Consider the following 21991-nt stretch of genomic DNA (forward strand, 5'->3'; position numbering starts at 1 on the left):
TTTCATATAATAAAATTATTCAATTTTGCTGCAAACTTTGTTTCTAAAAAAATGGCATTTACAATTTTATTAGAAAATTTTAATTTTTATATTTAGGTTTAAACAGAATTTTTATGAAATTTTAAGTGTTTACTTTTAATATCATATTTTATTGCTTATTTTTAAATCAATTACTTGCTTTATATATTAAAATCCTTGTTAAAAAACAAAATATAATTAAAGAAAAAATTAAATTTAATAAATATTCAATAAATATGTTTTGCCACAGACAAAAGATCATTTTTTTTTTGACAAACTGTACTTAAAAGTATAAAATGATAGGAAACAAATACTCAAATCTATTAAACTCTAAATTAAAAGAAAATATAGAAGTTAGAAATATTCAGGAAGGATGGAAAGAAATATCTAGCAATAATCTTATCACTATGTATTCTACAAGTTATAAAGGTCACTAAGTTTAACTTAATAAATTTGAAGGAATAGTCCCTGTAAATTTTGAAAAAGCTGCTCAATTTTATTTTGAGAATCTAGATGATCAAAAAAAAAATAGAGACATCTGCGAATAGTTTTTTAAAATAGAAAATGTAGATGAAAACACATTTGTAGCTTATTATTAGTCTAAAGGTAACCAAATAGTGAGTTCAAGGTATGTGATTGGAGTATAGCATAGGATAAAATTAAATGATAATGAATATTTAATTACAAGAGATAGTATTGATGAACACCCTAATTCTCCTAAAACTGATGCCATTCAAGCTGACTAAATAATTTCAGCTACATTTTTAAAAAAAGTTAGTTAATTTACAACTAAATTAGAAATTTATTCCTTATTTGATCCTAAGATTAATCTTCCAACAACCTCATCAAACTTTATTAACTAAAAAAAACTTGAATCAATAAATAAAGATTTAGATATTATAAAATAAATGTGAGTAATAACATAAAAGTTATTTTAATATTTCTCTTGTTTATATATTATCTTAAACAAAGAAGTAAATCTATATTATATATTTTTATCTTTGAATATACTTCATTACTTATTTATAATAAATTTCATATAAATACATTTTTAGAATTTAAATGACAATTTTTTCTTTTTAAATTTATGAAGTAAAAATCAGTGATCAATCTTACAACATATATTCTATTCAAAAATGTATATTTTTTTTGCTTTTATTTCAAAAGAATAAAATATATTAGAATATTTAAATATATTTTGGCATTTTTTATTCAAATTAGAAATATTTTGCTATCACTGATAAAATTATTTATTTTGCAGTTTAGAAAAAATTTTTAGGCACAAAGAAAACAAAAAAATTGATGAAAGTTTAATTGATTTTAAATTTATTAATTATTAGTAGTAAATCTTTAATTATCAAAGTTATTTTATAATTTTAATCTGAATTAAGCTAAAACAAATCAGATATCAATATAATAATATCAGACAATTATTTTAAATATGAAGAAAAAAAGTGCTAATCAAATGCATTTTTTTGCAAAAACTCAAAAACTTTACAAAATATAATAAATATTGAAATAATTTGAATAAGATTTTAATTAAAGTATGATAAATAAATAAGAATTTATTAAAATGAGTTATGAGTTTATTAAAGATTATTTATGTTTTATTTTAAAAAATCCATAATTTTCTTTAAATTAATAATAATTCTATTTCTTTTATTTATTTCAACTAACTTATAATAAAATAATATTATGATTTTTATAATTAAAGATTATTAAAGATTTATATCTTACTCAAATTTAATATTATATTCTTTTAATTTTAAATGGTAACAGTAGATAGATATTAAATATTACTTTCAATAACTTAATATGAAAATTTTTTAAAATTGTTTTAACAGTTAGAAAAATTGCAAAGATATCTGGCTTTCATAAAATGTTTATATAATTCACTTAAAGGAAAATTATAATTTTATTATAAGAATATTAAATCTAATATAGAATGTAAAAATAATGATTACGCTAATAGCCTTCGCTTTGAGTTTTGAATTTTAAGAAATTCTTAATTTACTTTATTTGAGATGAAATAAAAACATTTAAAAAAATAGAAATAATTAATTAGAATTGTTTAAATAAATTACTAATATTTAATTAATTTGATTTGAGAATAGATTTTTTTCTAAATAGATATCAAAGCTTTTAAAAAATTGTATCGAAAGTAAACTGTCTTAAAGTTTTTAATAGTAGAATTCATATTTAATTTTTGGCTTTAAGTGCAGAGTAAGCCAAAAAATAATTTTGATAAATTGAAAATTTTCAAAAGAAGAAAGGAGTTTGTAAATATTAATTACAGATGCTTAAATTGCTATTTAAAATGAGCTAATCAAACATACGAATATATAAAAATAAATTAATAATTAGCAATTAAAAATTTAAGCAATACCCCGAATAATAAACTATAAATTTTATAAATGAAATAATTAGAGTTTTTATTGTTATAATTATTCATTCGAAAATCAAAAAGCAATCAAATTCATTTGCTTATAATTTTTTTAATATTTCAAATTAAAATTTTGGTTTATCAATGAAAAAAGAGTTTCTTATTTCAAACAAATTCATTGATTGATTAACTCAGTTTATAATCAAGTCTATTTCAATTGTATAGCTAATTTATATTTTTTTATATTTTAAATAGTAAATCCAGTCTGAATTATCAAACGGAGTCAATCAACCATACAAGAGGTAAACCTTATTATTAGATTTGATTGAAAAATTTGTAAGAATTATTGATAGCAATCAAATTTTTTAATAAAAAATAGTGATTGATAAAATTCATATAGAAAACAACTAACTAACAAACTAACAATCATAATAAGCTCATAAATAAAGAAACAAGCAAATATTCATAAAAAATTAAATAAATAATCATCAAACTTAATGTCTTAGAGCGATTTTAAAGAGGAGTAATTAGACTCTAAAAAGAGCAGTAAGCAAGTTGCTGATAAAAAGGAATTGGTTTTAGGTATCAATTTTGATCCTGATAAAGAGGAATACGATGGAAACTACTCTGATTCTGGAGAAGAATCCGAATCAGAATAAGCATAAACAAATTATGACGATGATATGGCAGAAGATGAGTAACTAGTGCCAGAAGATGGTGTTTCAACAAAATAAAATAATAATAAAAAAGGAAACGGTGATAAAAAAACTAAGAAAGTAAAAAAAGCTCCTGCAAAATAGGCATCTTAGGCTAAAAGAAAGCCACAAACTTTGGTTATGAATGTTGCTGGTTTGTTATTTTTTGATTTCTTTTAGCTTTTTTTCCTTTAAAATTATATAGTTAGATTTTAACTAACCTACTACCTACCTACATACATACATACCAAGCTATTTCTTATTCATTAAGTATAAATAAATCACACAAGCAAAAATCTTTAAAAATATGTTAAAAAAATATTGAATTTAAGCATTCGCTGTCCTTTTCCCATTTAAACATAAAATGAATTTTAAAAAAGCATTATTTTAGTCATTTTAAAAGTAAAGCAGGAAAAATAAGCTCAAATTGTAAAGTTAATCACTCCTCAGTTGCAGATTTTAAAAATTTTTTATAAGAAATGAAATAAAATTTCTGCACAAATAGAGCAAATTTAACAGATATTGAATAATAAATGAGTAGCAGGTGTAGTATTAATGAGAGTATTAGCTAATATTATGATTTAAATTACAATTATTAACAAATATAGATACATAGTATCCTGTTGTTAAATTCGTGGGCAAAAAGATTTTCAAATGGAAACTTTGTTATGATGCAGAAAACACTGATTGCGATATTACTTGGACTGATAACGCTGTTTAACCAGAATAGCTAGGAAAAATGCAGCCCCATTAAAAAATTAATCACTTTCCTGGCATGTTTGTGCTAGCTAGAAAAAACCACTTAGCTAGAAATCTAAAAAAAATGAAGAAACAGTTCCCTGATCACTATAAATTTTTCCCTTAAACTTGGTTATTGCCTGCTGAATACAACGAACTTCGTACTGAATTCGATAAGATCTCTAAAGGAAAATGCAAAACATTTATTGTTAAACCAGTAACTAACTAATTATTTGATGATTTATTTTTGAAATGACAAAAAAAATAAGCAAATGGAATTATTCGTTTATTATTAATTCTCAAAGAGTAGATTTACAATTTTATTAAAATTAAAAGCAACAACAGCTTTTATAAAATTTGACCCAATTCTTTGGACATAAAAATTTTAAATAAACAAATTGTTTCATTTAATATGATAGAATTAAGACTGTTAGAAATTTCATCAATATTTTAAATGCAAATTAAATAAACAGATATTTGCTTTTAGATGAATAGAATATTAGAAATATATTTTTGCAGTTTAAATATTTATATTTTCTTTATAACAGGAAGCAAGTTGCTAGGGAAGAGGTATCTTTTTGACTAGGAATTTAGATGATTTAAACAGTACCGATCATTATGTAGTTTAAAGGTAAAATAAATAATTATTTTCTCTATTAAAAATAATATTATTTTTTATAGATATTTACACAAGCCCTATCTCATAGATGGATTAAAGTTTGATTTTAGAATTTACGTTTTGCTTGCAGCTTGTGATCCTATGAGAATATATATTTTTAAAGAAGGATTAGCTCGTTTAGCTACAGAAGAATATGAAGCTCCACATCGTGATAATTTAGATAATCTTTGCATGCACTTAACTAACTATGCCATCAATAAAGATAACCCTAATTTTGAATTTAATGAAGATGAAAATTAAATGGATGTAGGTCACAAAAGGTCTTTGACTTCAGTAATGGAGGTAAACCTTTTTAATCAAAAAAGCTCAAAAAATATTAAACCAAAAAAATCTCATAGCAATAAAAATTTAATCTAATTTTTTATCGAAAAAGCTTCTTAAAAATTAAGGACATGATATTTAAAAGTTATGGGATCAAATTAAGGACATCATAATAAAAACAATAATTAGTGCTTAGCCTACTCTAAGTCATCACTATAAATCTTGTCAACCAGATAACTACATGAATAATATGTGTTTTGAAATATTGGGATTTGATGTTTTCTTAGACGCCCATTTAAAACCTTGGCTATTAGAAATTAATCATACTCCTAGTTTTACTACAGATACTCCTCTTGATAGTTTGATCAAAAAGAATTGTATCCGTGATGCATTAACATTGATGAATTCGACTGTTAAAGCTAGAAACGAAATTGTTTCACAAAGAAAGGAATAACTTTAAAAAAGAGTCCTAACTGGTAAAAAATAAAAATTAACAGCTGAAGAAAAAGCAGCTGAAATAAAAAAAGCTATGTAAAAGAGGGATGAGTACGAATCAAAGAATTTAGGAAACTATGAAAAGGTTTATCCTCTAGAAGTAAATAAATTTATTTAATTAACCCTAAGTTAATATTCTAAAAATAAATAAAAAGCCTGATGTTGAAGATATTTACATTGCTTTCCAACAACACTCTCAATAGCTTTATGAAAACTGGACGGGAGCAAGTAATTAATATAAATAGATGATTTTGGATTTAAATTTATTTTGATAATCTAAAAAGATATTAGAAGAGTCTCAAAGAAAGACAGTTCAATAGGAGGTAATACTATCTAAGGAACAACAGCGAATAACAGTGTCAAAGGAGTACCAAATTAACAAAGAAATTCGATAAATGATAAAAATAAACCAAACTTACCTGCAGCTAAGGTACCAATTAAGCCAGTTGCAGCCACCAAATAAGTGATTCCTAAAGTTGTCTAAAATAAGACTCAAGTTCCCACCTTCTCTTCAAGCTCGAAAATTAGATCAAATGAAAATGTAACAAAATTTTTAATTTGAACATAAAAATGATTAGTACAGGTTTGAATATAAATATATATATGATATTTATATAATATTAAGATTGAAGGAGAAGATGGATAATTTAAACTCCCTAAATAAATAAAATTATAGAGCCAGCAGACATCCAGCAACTTGAGTGCTAGCCAAACAGGTGGCTACTCTGAGACTTACTAAATTAATGAAACACCTGGAAAGTTTTCTGATAATAATAGTGGAGTGTATTAGAAACCTCCCAGCCCATTTACTTTGGGAAGTACCGGTTAAAGTAAATATTTTAAATATTGATATATGGCTTTAAAAGAACTTTTGTTTAACTTATTTAGTCAGTAGCTTAGATGCAAGAAAATAGTACGCTATTCCAAAATAAATAGGCTCATCTCTATAAAACGAAGAAGAAAGACAGTAAATGGTAAAAAAATATGCATAGTTTGCAATAGATCTTAATTCCTAATCAAGTAATACTAGCAGCTCTTTGAATAATGTCTAAATTTAAAAGAAATAATAGTAAGTTATTATTTATTGATGTTAGTTTATTAATCATGATAATTAATTACTATATTAAAAGCGAAAACACTAATTAACTAACCTAACAATACAATACCGATATAAATGCTTAACAATCTCCATATCAGTATATCAGATAACAAAGCCAGCAGAGCTCAATTTAACCTCCTCAGAATTTAAATAGCACTGGTAGACCCTAATTTCAATAAATTAATATGCAGTAATACCCAGTTAAAATGCTTCCTGGACTTGTAAGAAACGGTATGAATAACGATGACTATGTAGCATTGACTCATCAAAAAAGAATGTAAGAAATGAATAAGTACTCTAAACCATTATAGTAAATATTTTACATACTAAATTGATTTATTTATAAATTTAATTAATTTATTATAAATATAAAATAAACAAACTCTTTCTTGATAAAGAAATGAATAAACTTTTAAAATAGCTATTTAATATTAACATTTTTTTATTGATTAAAAAAGAACTTCAAATAACAATGGACTTTATTTGTAGCCAAAGCTATTTGATCTAAATGTATTAACCAAAATGAATGATGAAGAACCTATAAGAAAAGATTAAATAGTTAGAAATAAGTAAGTGGTATACTCAAATATCTCCTCAAATAACTTTGGTAATAACTATGATATAAATTCATAAAAGCTAATAACTAATAATAATTACTATACAAGAAGAAAATGAAAATTAATTTATATTGCAACCATAAAAAAAATAAATTAATAAACATCTAATATCCACAACAATAAAAAGAAAGTGAACATTTTTCTTATTTTAAATATGGGGCAATTTATAATAGCTTTACATGATGCAGCCATTTAAAAAAGAAAAACTTTTATTTTGTTGAATGTTATCGAAATAACTAACCAATTAATTATCTATCTAACTAAATAACTTATAACAATAAATAAATAAATAAATTTATTTTAAAAAACATTTAAAATAAACAAATAAATTAATTATAATTATATTTTAAATTTAATTTAAACTTATCAATATAATAATATTAATATATTTTATACTCTCAATTTGATCCATTTGTTTGTTCTTCTTTTATTCATTCACTTGTCAAAAATAATAAATTATTCTTCACGTTTCATTTAAAAATCGTTTATACAAGTAACAGTTTTTGTTGCAAAAAAGCAATCAATATATAAATTTTTTGTACATATTTAATCTATGATATATTTTATAAAGCTATTTTGTTTTTTATGATATTACTAATTCAATATTCAAAATTTGTTAGTTTTATTATATTTATATTTAGAATAAATTTATTTTTAAATGAGTTTGCTTTTAAGTCAAGGAGTTTAAAATATCTGTGGACTATATATAATACTGCTTACTTAATTACTTATTTTCTATCACAAAATGTTAACAAATAAAATTTAATAAAAATTAAAACTATTAAAGACCAGAGATAATTAAGACTAATTTCTATTAAATTGATTTTAATTTCATTCTTTTAGAATTGGAATAAACTAATTTTATTTATTTGAATTTTACATTTTTTGTTATCTATTAAATATATCTATAACCCTAGCACCTAAAACTATTGTGAGTTTTATAAAAAGTATTATTTAGTTGATATAAAAATATTAAAAAACAATTATTATTTAAACTAAGGAGAATATTTTACAAATATTTTCTATATCTATTAAGCAGATAATATGCGATACATATTAAATTAATAAAATATGTCATACTTAAATTAGTTATTTCTATTAAAATAAATAGTGCCATGAGTTATTATTATTGCATATTTAAATTGTAAATATAAATTATTATTTCATGCAAATATTATTAAAGGGTCTTTCGTTTTTGCTTTTGAGATTTATATTACAATTATTATATTATAGGAAGAGTATCTTAGTTTTGTTGTTTTGATGGATTTAACAGCTTATTTATTTAGAAAACATATAACTAAAAAGAAAAAGCAAAAAATACTATAATAATCAAATTTTTTCAACTTTTTTTTTTAATTTAGAATATATTAGCTGATAATAAATGGATTTTTTTTAAGGATTAAGTGAAAAATATAATGAGATATGGAAAAATATTATCTCTCCATAAAGGCAAATTTATTTTTTAAACGATTTAGGTATAACTTTGAATGATTTTAAATTATTAAATGCCTTTATACTAATTTTAGCTAATATGTATTATAAATAATTTAATTAGGACCTAAAGTTTAAATAGTAAGAAATGTTCCAATAATAAGATATGATGTAGATCTAATAAACTCTAGGGAATAAGTATTAAGATGCACATATTATGCACCAGATTCATATGATAAATCTAAAATAGGTTGTGTTATCTATCTGCATGGAAACGCAAGTTCTAGGATAGAAGCATTAACTACATTTAATTATGTACTACCGCGTTCAATTTTATTTTGTTTTGACTTTGCTGGTGCAGGGAAAAGCGATGGATAATATGTAACATTGGGTATTAATGAATCAGAGGATTTATCACTAGTTGTAGATTATATCAGAAACAACATTGGCGTATAAAAAATTGCTCTTTGGGGAAGAAGGTAAAGTTATTAATATCAGAGTAGCTTACTCTTTTTTATATTATAAAGTTTTAGTAAGTAATTCTCCTTTACTATTTAAGAACTTCTAAAATTATAAAAAATTTTGAATTTTCAGTTTAACATAAATAACATAGACAATATGTTTGTTTTTAAATGTTAATGCTGAGCTATTTATTATCAATAGAAAAGTTTTTATTTATTTTGAAAATGATTTTATGAATTTTCTACTTGATAAAAATTCAATTTTATTGAAGAAAAATAAATCTAAGATAATTTAATTATTTATAATCTATTATGATTTTAGTTGATTAAATAGCAAATATTTGTTTTTAAAAAGTATGGGAGCATCAACAGCTATAAATTATTGTGCTAATAATCCTAATAAAGTATCTGTAATGGCTCTTGATTCAGGCTTTATAAAGCTCAGCTTTATTCTTGAGGAGATTGGGAAGCAAAGGACAAAAATTCCAAATATTTTGGTTGATGCAGTTCTTCATTTTATAAAGAATAAAATAAAAAATGTCTTAAATATGGATATTTTTTAGTTAGATTTATTGGAGTAAATAAAAAAGATAAATAATTGTGAAGGCATCATATTTTGCAGTGCCTAAAATGATTCTATCATTAATTCCTATCACACTCAAAAACTCTTTGAGACATATAGAGGTGACAAAAAAATAATCAAATTTGAAGGCGATCACAACACTTTAAGGCCTCCCTAAGTGCTTCAATAAATAGTTTAATTTTTAGAATAAAGAATGTACGGATGTGATTTATCACCTGTTTCTTATTAAGCATAAGATGAATAAAATAAGTATTAATTTAAAGAATAAAATTACGTAAATGACGAATTGTTTGCTTAAGCATTTTAGTAAATTCCTTAGGCTCTAGATAAAACAGATTAATTAGTAGATATTTGTATCAAATAAATGGAATTTCTAGCTTGTCCTTTTTAATCTACAAATCTTACTCCAACACATACTAGTTAAGATAAATATATGAACTTGTCTGTGTCAAACTAACAATAATAACAACAACTACTACAACCAGAAAGTCCTATATCGAAAAAAGTAGTTGCAGATAGTGATACAGGATATACTTATAGAGATAATAATAACTATTAAAATATGAACAAATCTTTAAACAGTACCAAAAGGATAAAACAAATATGTACAAACGCTAAAGTGTTAAACGAGTTAAGCATAAATTCATTTTAATAAATTCCTTTCAATTAAAATTTCAGTAATTAAAACCATATTGCAAATACAAATTCTAATTAATTTTAAAAAAATCCGCCATCTCCATCTGATGAAGCATACATACAAAGCTAGTTTTCTGTAATTAACTTTAATGATGCAACTAATACTATTTAACAAGTCAGGAAATCAAATAATACCTTTTCGAAAAAACCTACAATATCTATATAAAAATAAGATAAGTAACAAGGTATTCATCTAATTAGTAAACCAAATATGACCTAAATTAGCACTAGCTGTGATACAGTCCTTGATAAAAAGAAAGAAGATATTTTGAAGAGAATTTTTGATGAGTTAGATAGTAAACAATCAAACTAAACAAATAAATCACAGCCTCAAATTCAACTTTTGCATCCTCACTTTTAAGCTTTTTCTCAAAGCAGTGAAGCTTCTAATAATTAGCCATATATAAAAAAAGAAAAAATGTAGCTTTCAACCTCAAATTGTGCTATGTAATATCCTTAGCAGCAAAATAAAAATTAAAATAGTCTATCTCATTCTAGCAGACCACATATGCACCAAGCTAATATTAACCAATAAAATGAAACCAAAATACTTAATACTACCAGAAGAGAAGCAAGTCAAGAAGATTTCTCCTAAATTCTGTTCTAAAATAGGGTCTAAGAAAAACTACCATCTTAACATTATCCAAAGTATTATTTATATTCATTTCTCTACATTTATAATTTAAATTTATTTGTTTTAGAAGATATGTTTTAGTTATTTCCTTTTATCCTTTATGACAATTTATTTATTAATTTTTATAATTTTAATTAAGATAGAATTTAAAAATTTATTTAATTTTTTAATCTAATATTTTTTAATATCAATATTTATAAAATTAGTGAAAAGACTAATAATTATTAGTATAAAGATGAAAAAGTTTAAGTATAATGTGTTAATTACACCTTAAAATATCCTTAATAATAAAATAAAGCTCAAAATATAAATGTTTTAAATAACTCCAGTAGACCACTATAATCTTAAGGTAATACCACATATCAATTATAACATGACATCAGAACTTAGAATATGATAAGAAACGAAATAAATTAAGAAGATCACATTTAAAGATTGAACTAAAATAGAGCTTAGGAAAGAAATACTCCTTAAAATTTAACAATGTAAATTATTTTTTACTATTAAAAAAATATTTATTTAAAACCTTTAAAAGAATTTTACATTAATCTAATTTTTGCAAAAAAATATTTACAATTTTGTACAATAGTTAAATAGAATGCAAAATTAATTTAATAAATTAATATAATGTTAGGTCATAAAATAATTAAAGAAGTTTTGCACAAACATAAAATATAGATTTTAGTAACTCTTTCAATAAAAGGGATAATTCTTTAACAAATAAAGATTTAAATGATAGATATAAATTCATGACTCATTGTAATAGTTCTCCTATTAATTATAAAGCTAAAAATTATGATATCAATTAGTAATTTAACATTTCAAGTAGCTAATCAGTTTTAAGAAAATGATCATTCACTAAATTGCTTAATGCAAAAAATTTAATTCAAAATTATTATAGCTATTTAAAATTTAAAATAAATTTGTAATAAGAATGTAACATATATAGAGTATAATTGTATTGTTATTAAAATACCTTAATTTATAAATTCAAAATACCATAACTTATAAATTCAAAATAATTTAAAATTGATTTACTTTCATTTTTTCTCAAAATTTTTTTTTTTTTCACATTACTCCTCAGATATGAAAGAGCTGGGTAACTAAAATTTTATTTAAAAACGGAAATTTTTTAAATTTTAATTTGAATTAACTTATTGTTATGTAAAAATATTAAGTAATTTTAGAAATATAATGAAAAAACTTGTTTCCATAAGATTTCTTTTAAATATTTGATAAACTTTTAAAATACTATAAATAGTTAATATATTAATTATTATGTAAATTAAATATTACAAAAATTTAAATATGTATCTTTCTCGAATGAAATAACTCAATTTAAAAGAAAACAACAAAAATTTTGTAATATAATCCTTAAATATTTTTTAGTAAGACGATGAATAATTAAAAAATCAAATAACTTAACAAAATTTAATAATTATATATAAAAAACAATTAAAAATAAATATGATAGGGTTTAGAGCTAGTATAATATATTTTAAAGAGGATCCATATTTCTTAGAAGTTTAGGAAGATAGTATTTATTATTATTAGGATGGTATGCTTATTGTAGATAAGGAGAGCGGATTAGTTGTTTAATGTGGGTAATACAATGAGCTGGTTGAAGAGTATCCTGATATAGATATTGATGAACAGTTTAAAGGTCAACTTATTATGCCAGGATTTATTGACTGTCATACTCACTATCCTCAGACAGAAATGATTTGTACTTTTTCTACAGATTTATTTTCTTGGTTGAACACATACACATTTCCTACAGAAGATTAATTCAAAGACTTATCATATGCAAGGAAAATTAGCTAATTCTACTTAAACCAGTTATTGAAAAATGGAACCACAACAGCTTTAGTGATGGCAACTATCCATCCTGAGTCTGTTTAAGCCCTTTTTGAAGAGGCTACAAAGCTAAATATGAGGATAATAACTGGCAAAACTTTAATGGATAGGAATGCTCCAGAGTTTCTTTGCGACACTCCAGAATCAGCCTATTCTGATTCTCTTAACCTTATAGAAAAATACCACAATAAAGGGAGATGCTTGTATTCAATAACTCCAAGGTTCTCACCTACATCAACGAGGGAGTAGCTTCAAGCTGCTGGAAAGCTAAAGCTGAGATACCCTGATGTTTATATGCATACTCATTTAAGCGAAAGTATAGAATAAGTAGAGTTTGCTTAGTCTTTGTATCCTGAAAATCAATCAGATATTTAAATCTTTGAGTAGTCAAATTTAGTTGATAAGAAATCAGTGTTTGCTCATTGCGTAATGTGCCCAAAAAGTGAATCAGATTAATTAAGCAGACTTTAATGTGGGGTTGCTTTCTGTCCTACTAGCAATTTTTGTTATGGAGCTGGTATATTTCCATATCACGAATTCGTCTAAAAAAATGTAAATTTTGGGATTGGCTCAGACGTAGGAGGCACTACTGATTTCAGTTTACTTAAGACCTTGTAAGATGCATATAAGGTAGTAATGATTAGTTAGAAAGATACAAAAAACAGAAAACCAATGTCATCTTTTGAAGGGTTTTACAGGGCTACACTTGGAGGATGCAAGGCTCTTCACTTAGAGGATAAGCTTGGAAAATTTGAGCCAGGATATGAGGCTGACTTTGTAGTGTTAGACTGGTTTACAAATGACATATAAAAACTAAGACATGAAACTATTGAAAAGAGATCTGGAAAAGCCTAAAGGCATTTGAACAGCTGTAAATCTGATTCCTAAAGTGATAAATTCATGCTAGCATAAAGATTATTTGGAATTATGATGATGGGCGATTAGCACAGCATCAAAGCAACCTATATTTCTGGAAAGTAATGTTATCTAAGAAAAAACTGAAATCCGCTTTAATTATTTTACTGATTAATTTTGAATTAATAATCAATAAATTAATAAATTAACATAAAATGAACAAGATGAAATTATCACCAAATTAATATTAATAATCCTTTATAAATTATATTTAAGACTCTTTTAAAAAGTACATAACTATTTACATGGAGATATTTTTAAGAATAAAAAAACTTATTAAAATTATGAATTTTTAAAATTAAAAAATTAGCAATATTTATTAATAGTAAAATTTTAAATATTAATTTATCTAATTATGAAAACAATGAATAATATTGTAGTTTGTTATAAAAGAAACAAACAATTAAAAGAAATAAATAAAAATTAAAGTATTTTGCTTAAGTATAAATATTTGTTACATTCATTACATTTAATTTTTTTTATTATAAAACAAATAGACAATTTATTAATAAATGATACTGGTAAATTTATTATTTTTTTTTAGCTTAGGCAATCAAAAGTATAATTCAAAGAATATTAGATATATGAGTATGAAAAGGGCAAGTGAGAACAATTTAATATATATATTTATGAATGAATAATTTGGATGCTAAAAATTTTTTGTATTGTAATATGCAAATAACTCAAATATATGGGAAAAAATGTAAAGAACCTCACACTTAATTTCAAGTTATTTGTATATTGTTTTTTAGAATGCATGTAGATATATAGATGTATGTATTTATTAACATTTGCAAAACTTTCCTTATATTTTAAGATTGAAGTTAATCAAATTTTAATTTTTAAGTGTATTAATTATTAAGTAGAAAGAAAGAAACTATCAATTGTATTGAATTATGTCTGTTTCTTAAGAAATATAATCAAAAGATTTTTTAATTTCTCCGAAAGTAACTTCCCTAAGATAGGGTGATTCTACGAGGCGGAAAATGTTTTAAGTTGGAACTAACTCATTTTAAATGCTACAAAAGCAGGGGGATGATAATAATCCTTCTTAGTACATTTACTCAGATGATCGTTATTAATAAGAGCAAGATTCTGTAAATTAGACAAACAATTAAATGAAACTAACTTCTTAGAGCATTATGAATAGGTCTGATTTTAAATTTTAATTGAATCGACCATCTTTATTATCTGTTGAAAGAGCTATTGATTAAGGACATTTATCACCAAAAGGATTTTTTAGTCCTAAAGAGACAATGAGAAGTTATAGTAATATTCTTTCTTCTTCGTAGTAGAATATAACTTCAGAATATGGCTTTAGAAATAGTGGAAACATTTTTATGAAATCAAAAACAGTAAATCAATTTAAGCGATCTTAGACGAGGAAGGAAGAATTTTTCGAGTAATCCCCTAAAAAAAAGCTTCGAAAATCAAAGACTTAGAAAATTTGTGATGATACAAAAACTGAGAATATGTAAAAATCAGATAGTAAAGAGGATATATACTTACCAAACTTCACGGCTTAACAAAAATCAAATGAGTAAAGTTAAAAGTAAAGTGATGATTTAAAACCAGAAAAGGGTTTGAATTAAAATTGGAAGAAGAGAGGTATCTCAATTATTACACAGGTATAAAAATTTTTAACGAGACTATAAAATCTTTCTTTTATAAGAAGATACGATAATCAGACCTTACATTAATTTTAAGTCATTAATGATTTATCTGCTTTTTATGATGAAAATAGAAAAAAGAAATCATACTAAAGAAAGGGTATAGTTTAATCAATATTAAGTCTTCTCAAATAGGGCATAAATACAAATAAAATGATATAAAAATTAACTAACCTAATTGATAAAAAATTTAAAGTTTTTGAGCCTGATTAGCTTATAATTATCATCTGGATGCTTATCACCATAAATTCATCGTTCTTCCTTCTATTTCTTAATCCTCTTTTTATGGCTTTTTAAGATGAGTAATTATTTTATTTATTAATTAATTATATTTCTTTTTAAGAATTTAGAAAATTCAAGTGGTCAATATTTTACCTTTATTTAAGTAATCTAAAAAATATTTGGGTCTTCTCTACCAAAATCTTGATTAAGCAAGAAAGCACTTTTAGATTACAAAATTAAATTTATATTATCGTTAAATTAATATTTATTAATCTATAAATATTTCTAATTAATTTAAAAAGGATGATTGATTACAAATATAATAAATCACATATTATTTTTTTTTGTATGAGCACTCTGCCATTGATTGTAATGTTTGTGGATGTTATAATAAGACTCAATACAGGGTATTATAAGAGAGGTTTAATTGTTGTTAAAAGGTGGAACATCGCCAAGCATTATATAAAGCACAAGCTATGGCTAGATATTTTTTTAATTTTCTTGTTTGCTATTTATGATAATACTAACATAAATATTATGATGTTGATAACTATACTTTTGATTGGAAAGATTACATAAATAATTAAAGAATTAGAAGACGCAGTTACACTAGATAAAAGATAAATGGCTTATTATTAACTTGTAAAGTTAAGCATATTAGTACTTTTTATTGGACATTTCTGTGGTTGCATTTTTTGGTCAGTGGGAGTTCAAACAAAAGCACACTTAGATTAATCATGGGTAGCGAATAAGTTTGATAATAAAAGTTTCTATGAGAAATACATAAGTAGTCTCTACTGGGCCACCGTTACGATGCTTACAGTAGGCTATGGAGATATTGTTCCTTTAAATAAGATAGAAAAGTAATGTGTTATCATTATTATGATATTTTCATGTGGTATTTATGCCTATTTTTTAAATTAAATTGGTTTTCTAATTGAAGAAATTACATATGAAGATAAGGAGTTCAAATAAATCTACTCTTAAGTTTCTCTTTTTCTTTAAAAAAGAAACTTAGATGTAAAGCTTTAAACTGAGGTATTTTATTCAACTTCTAATAAAATCTTTCTAATTTTATCAAAAATTTCAAATCTTAGTAAAAATTTAAAGCTTTATTGGTATTGATTTATTTTATTAAAGATGTATCAAATATTTAGTCTTTTGTGTATTAAGAAAGGATATACTTATTTTTTTGTTTTAATAGGTAAAAAGATATTATTAATATCTGCATTATGAAAAGCACAACTACACAGTAAATGGAGAAGAGCTGCTTTAACCATTAAAATAATCGTTAAAATTGAAGGTTATGTCTAATATAAACTAATAACTTTTGATAAAATATAAACTTTTTAGGAATTAGTTTTCTGAGGCATTTTTGCAATAATTAGCTCTTAAAATGAAAGAATCATAGTTTAATTCAGATGATAAAGTCTGGGATTCATCTGACTTACCTTTGAACAATAAGATATTTTTTGTTATTAGAGGCTAAATAATATAAAAAGTCAATGATTAGTTTTTAGTAAAAACAATAGAGGAAGGAGGGTTTTTCAATGAAAAATGTTTTATGATTGATGAATCTCCAAATATTTCTTTTGTTTCTACTTGCTTGTCATCTATAGTCTACTTAGATAAAAAAGATTTCTTAGAAGTTATTAAAAATTTTCCTGTTGATTACGAGAGATACTGCAAGTTACGTGATGGCTCAAAATTTTCTAATTTTTTTAACCTTGATTCAAAATGCGAAACTTGCAATCTTTTTACTCACTGTTTCAATAACTGTCCTCAAGTGAATATTTTCATTAATAAGGCTAAAATAGTCTACAGCTTAACTCAATGGACTCCATAAAAAGATAGAATTTTTTAACAGAGAAGATAATATTAAGATTATCTTTAACAGAGTCAAATAAGCAACAATCTTTAAAATAATAGTTAAAAGAAAGATATGCGATATAAAAGAGGAAATAATGCAAGAAGTTAGCACTATTCTATATTAGAAAGTGTGATTGACTATTTGATAAACAGAAATCCCTTTTAATTAGATGAAGATAATCTAATTGAGTACATGAAAAGTATTTTTGAAAACAATGATAATTTAAATAATAATGATCCAGCAGCAGCAGCAGCAGCTTCATCTCCAGAATAGGGAGGAGCTAAACTATAAGTACTTCCTTTGTAATTATAAAATGCTGATCAAAAGCTTAGATCATTGATACATCCATATTAAGTTTTAGGAAGTAGATTAGTTGATGAAATCAACTCTAACCCTAAACCCAATTATAAGCCTATTCTCTATGCTGACGATTATATAAAGTAAAACTCTGGATAAGAAAGTTAACAGGGAAGTATTTACTAGCCATATACCCAGCAGTACTCAAAGACTTCTACTCGAGGAAATCAGGCCAGCATAGGTGGCGCACATTACTCTTCGCAGGGTATTAATACTCCATAGCCATCTAATTAATCTGGTAATTATGGAAAGAGATTAATATAGACCAAAACAACTAGCTAAACAGAAATTCCATCAAATGAGAATTTAAAAGATTTACCTAATGAAATTGACATTAGACATCATGATAAATACAGAGAAGCTACAGATGGTGGCAGAAGAAGAGTTTCTACTACAACGAGATCTTAGAATAAAGTTACACATAGCTTAACGCATAATAGCTACTCTCCTTTTCCTTCAAATAATCAAATGGCTCTCTCTAGTGGCGCTCATAGTTCTTATTCAGCTCCTCCTCCTTTAGACAGAAATAACTCTGACATATCAATCGAACGCAGTATAAATTATGATACCATGCTGCTCCAATCAAATGAATAAGATGAGTTAAATGTGTCAGAGGCTTTAAAAAATTTAAATAAAAAGAAGCAAAATAAGATAAACGCAAATTCTGGAAACCCAAACAACAGCACTTTTACTATACTTGAAGAAGAAACGTAAGAAAATCAAACTAACTTCTAAAAAACATTATTTATGAACAACACAAATATAGAAAGAGATAATACCTTAACATTATCAAACAACTAAAACGAAGGTTCGAGTATATAACAAACGGATTTATACCCAAAAATAAAAGATGAAAATTCTCTACCATTTATACTTAATGGAAAAATAAATTTCGATACTAGTATAAACATAAATATGAATAATATAGTAAGCAGTTAAAATAATGTAATGTCTTAACAAAATAATATCATTTAAAACTAAGTTAATACTCCAAACACAATCACTACTCCTAATACAACTCATATGACAAAAAGAAATTCGATTTCGAACAAATATTTAAATTACATAAGGACTAGCAGTAACAGCATTCCAGCAAATCCGATTTCACCTATAAATAGCAATAACAAAAGAAATGGTTTTCCAAATAAAACGTTCGTTTATCCTACTGTTACTAAAACAGAAGAAGGAAATTTTATTCGCTTAAATTCTAATGTTAATTCAAAAGGAGGTGGTAGTCAATATGGAAATTAACCAGTAGGTGAAGAAGCACCTAACTCAGTTAGAAATAGAAAGAAAACGGAAAGTAGTTTTAATAAATAGCATTCCTATCTTAAATACTTAAACAGGATTAAAGAAGACGCAACACCAAAAAATAATTCCAAACCTAAGCTTGGCTCAAATAATTTTATACCTTCACTTTAAAATTTGCATGCATAACTATATGAAGAAGAAGTTATATTCGTTTCTCCTCTAACTCATGAATTCTCAGACATACCAAACTTAGATAAATATCATATCTACTCTGATTACTTTCCTCATAATAACATTGATAAAGTCATGAATGTCCTCAAATAAAAATATGAACTTATCGAAAAAGAAAGAAATAAGAAGAAAAGCGAATCACATCTATCAAAACTCGAAAAGTTTATGTTAAAATTCAACACAAAACGAAATAGTAGCAAAAAAACAAGATAATCGATGGCTCCTATACGTTCAAAAACAAAAAAAAGAACAGTATAAAATTCTGGTATTTTCTTGTAAAAATCCGCATTCCATTAATAACATTCAATAAAATAATTGCAATGATAAAAAAGATTAAAAAGTTAGTAGAACTATCTATTTATCTAACTATCAAACTAACTTACTAATACTAGCTCTATTTAAAATCAAAACACTTTATTTCTTTCAAATTTAATCTTACTTCTCTATTACTAATTAGTTACTTAAACCATACCATTTCTATTTTGGAACTTAAAAATATTTCAAATTAATTTATTTAGTTGATAAATAACTACTGAAATTATATAAATATATATTTCTGCTTCTGTAGTTTTAGTTTAACTAAAGATTATTTTACTATAAAAATTATTTATTTTTATTTCCTTGTTTAGTTTATTAAAAAAAATTTCATAATTAAACATTTTGTTATTATATTTTATTAATATAAATTAGACATACTTTGAGATATCAAAATAGCATCTCTTTTTATTATTTATTTATTACTTTATATTTATTTTTCAACAAATTAACTTTAAAATAAAAATCGTTTGAAGAATTATTGATATTTGTTTAGCATTTTATATAATAAATTGTAAAGCAGTCATTGAATAGATTTAAAATTAAAATACTAAGATTAAAAAATTATTAAAAAATAACGTTTACAAAGTTAAATTTAAATCTAAATCTATTTTAAAAATTAATTTATTGCTTCAATAAAAGATTTCAGTTAATTGATTATTGATAAAAAAAACTTTTCAATGTAAATCGCTTTTCACTTTTTTTGTTAGCTTTTTCTAAGTTCTTTTAAGTCTTAATAATACTTTAAGGCATTGTTAATAATCTCGTAAGCTTATTCTCTCCCTTAGAACTTTTCTAAAACAACTTCTACTCCTATTCTACGTTTATAATCTTCAAAGAAATGTTCAATTTCTTGTATGGTATGTCTTGAGACATCATTTATGTCATTTCTATTGAATATAAATAGTAAGTTAAATTATGAAACTAAAAATGATTTGGTTGTTTTTCAATTTATTATATTTTCTAAAACTTATATATATATCTATTTAAATAATTAATTACACTTCCAAAAACTTAGGATCATCCTTGGCCACTGCAATAATCTTATCATCTTCTTCGTCTCCATCAATCATTTATATAACACCTAATAAATTTTTATATTAAAATAAATATCTGATTGGATTAGTATAAAATTATTTGATTACCAATTACTCTTGCATCAATCAAAGTTAGAGGAGGTACTTTTTCGCTGCACAATACTAGAATATCAAGAGGATCTCTATCGCCAGCCATAGTAGAAGGAATAAAACCGTAATGTGATGGATAGTGAATTGCATTATAAAGAACTCTATCAAGTTTGAGAAGACCAGAGTCCTCGTCAACTTCGAATTTGGCTCTAGATCCCTTGGGGATTTCAATTAAAGCTTAAACATATTATGGGTTATTCACTCCAGACGAAATATGATAAAGATGATTATTCCAAAAGCTTTCGCTTGGCATGAAATCAATCATTTCTAAAGTATCTCTCTTTTCTGTGTATTTAGATTTCTATTAATTTGGAGCACCTCCACATTACCCTACAGATTCGTCCTCAGGAGGTTTTGTGCATTTGCCTTCATCTTAAATAGACAAAGCAAGCAAGTTAAATAAAATAAATGTTACAAATAGTATCAGTTTATGCTTTTGCATTCTTAAATTGTATTTGATTTTTTTCTATTCACAATGTTTATTTTTTTAATTTTTTGTTAATTACAGTAATAATCTATTGACAGCTATTAATTAAACTTTTGATGTATCTTTAAAAAATAGGTTATATATCACCTACTTTTCTATTTTTCTATTTAGAATATTATGCATAGTTTGTATACTATAGAGTTTAACTATTTCCTAGGTTATTATCCTACAAATACATAGGCTTAAATGTTGACATAATAATTATAATAATCACTTTGAAAAAGCTTACTGAATAAAAGGAAAAAACTAATAACCATAATTAAATAATATTGTTTGAAATGATCACCACGCATTTATTTTAAAATTACTCTTTAAAAATTTTATTTAGTGAGTTTCTTTAATAATTAAATAAAAAGCCATAGTACTAACTAACCATATTTTAAGGTTTATTTTTTTTAATATGAACTCTCATGTAAAATGACTTAATTATTAGCATTTTATTAATAACACACTTAAAAAACCTAATATGTTGAATTTTAACTTTACTACCTCATCTCATATGTTTGAGAGTACCATTTTAAAGATTATTTTATTTAATATCATAAAATTATTAAGAATATGCATATTTTTGTATTATTGTATTCCATTTAGTAAATTAACTGATAATTTTCCTAATATGTGAAATTTTACAAGTATTTTATGTAAGCTTTTATCATATTTCAATTTTTGAGAGTATTTTTTAATTAGCTTAAGCAAAATAATTTGAGAGTATTATTTATTATTTTTAAATGCTATGCCATTTAATAAGGGAGTGGCAGGATTTTAAAAAAAAGTAAAAGAGCCTCATTAAAGGAGTTATAACAATAAATATAAAGCATTCCAATTTATTTAGGAAATAA

General features: G+C 24.0%; 6 protein-coding genes across 6 annotated transcripts; 5 read left to right on the forward strand and 1 right to left on the reverse strand. All coding sequences in view use genetic code 6, as the record gives it.

Moving 5' to 3' along the window:
* Positions 1-200: 200 nt before the first annotated feature.
* Positions 201-1060, forward strand: TTHERM_00327109 (START domain protein). The gene has a single exon (XM_001471007.2). The coding sequence runs from the start codon at positions 255-257 to the stop codon at positions 930-932; it is 678 nt and encodes a 225-aa protein (XP_001471057.2). The 5' UTR covers positions 201-254; the 3' UTR covers positions 933-1060.
* Positions 1061-2898: 1838 nt separating this feature from the next.
* Positions 2899-7043, forward strand: TTHERM_00327110 (tubulin-tyrosine ligase family protein; the record flags this gene model as incomplete). Its single annotated transcript, XM_001026474.3, has 11 exons — positions 2899-3250; positions 3705-4051; positions 4383-4465; positions 4516-4795; positions 4887-5369; positions 5425-5497; positions 5554-5810; positions 5895-6099; positions 6158-6338; positions 6400-6678; positions 6827-7043. The coding sequence occupies 11 exons, from the start codon at positions 2899-2901 to the stop codon at positions 7041-7043; spliced, it is 2757 nt and encodes a 918-aa protein (XP_001026474.2).
* Positions 7044-8366: 1323 nt separating this feature from the next.
* Positions 8367-11641, forward strand: TTHERM_00327120 (alpha/beta fold hydrolase; the record flags this gene model as incomplete). Its single annotated transcript, XM_001026475.2, has 5 exons — positions 8367-8460; positions 8541-8895; positions 9233-10804; positions 10997-11275; positions 11425-11641. 5 exons carry the CDS (start codon positions 8367-8369, stop codon positions 11639-11641), a joined length of 2517 nt encoding a protein of 838 aa, XP_001026475.2.
* A 616-nt stretch (positions 11642-12257) lies between these two features.
* Positions 12258-13649, forward strand: TTHERM_00327130 (guanine deaminase; the record flags this gene model as incomplete). Its single annotated transcript, XM_001026476.1, has 1 exon — positions 12258-13649. The coding sequence occupies one exon, from the start codon at positions 12258-12260 to the stop codon at positions 13647-13649; it is 1392 nt and encodes a 463-aa protein (XP_001026476.1).
* An 809-nt stretch (positions 13650-14458) lies between these two features.
* TTHERM_00327140 (cation channel family protein) lies at positions 14459-19487 on the forward strand (the record flags this gene model as incomplete). The annotated part of the gene is made up of 3 exons (XM_001026477.2): positions 14459-15534; positions 15757-16492; positions 16659-19487. The coding sequence occupies 3 exons, from the start codon at positions 14459-14461 to the stop codon at positions 19485-19487; spliced, it is 4641 nt and encodes a 1546-aa protein (XP_001026477.2).
* A 685-nt stretch (positions 19488-20172) lies between these two features.
* On the reverse strand, positions 20173-21107 carry TTHERM_00327150 (inorganic pyrophosphatase; the record flags this gene model as incomplete). Its single annotated transcript, XM_001026478.3, has 3 exons — positions 20173-20368; positions 20481-20562; positions 20624-21107. The coding sequence occupies 3 exons, from the start codon at positions 21105-21107 to the stop codon at positions 20173-20175; spliced, it is 762 nt and encodes a 253-aa protein (XP_001026478.1).
* Between the last annotated feature and the right edge of the window lie 884 nt (positions 21108-21991).

The sequence above is a fragment of the Tetrahymena thermophila genome (genome assembly GCF_000189635.1).
Source record: "Tetrahymena thermophila SB210 genomic scaffold scf_8254010, whole genome shotgun sequence".
Lineage (NCBI taxonomy): Eukaryota > Ciliophora > Oligohymenophorea > Hymenostomatida > Tetrahymenidae > Tetrahymena > Tetrahymena thermophila.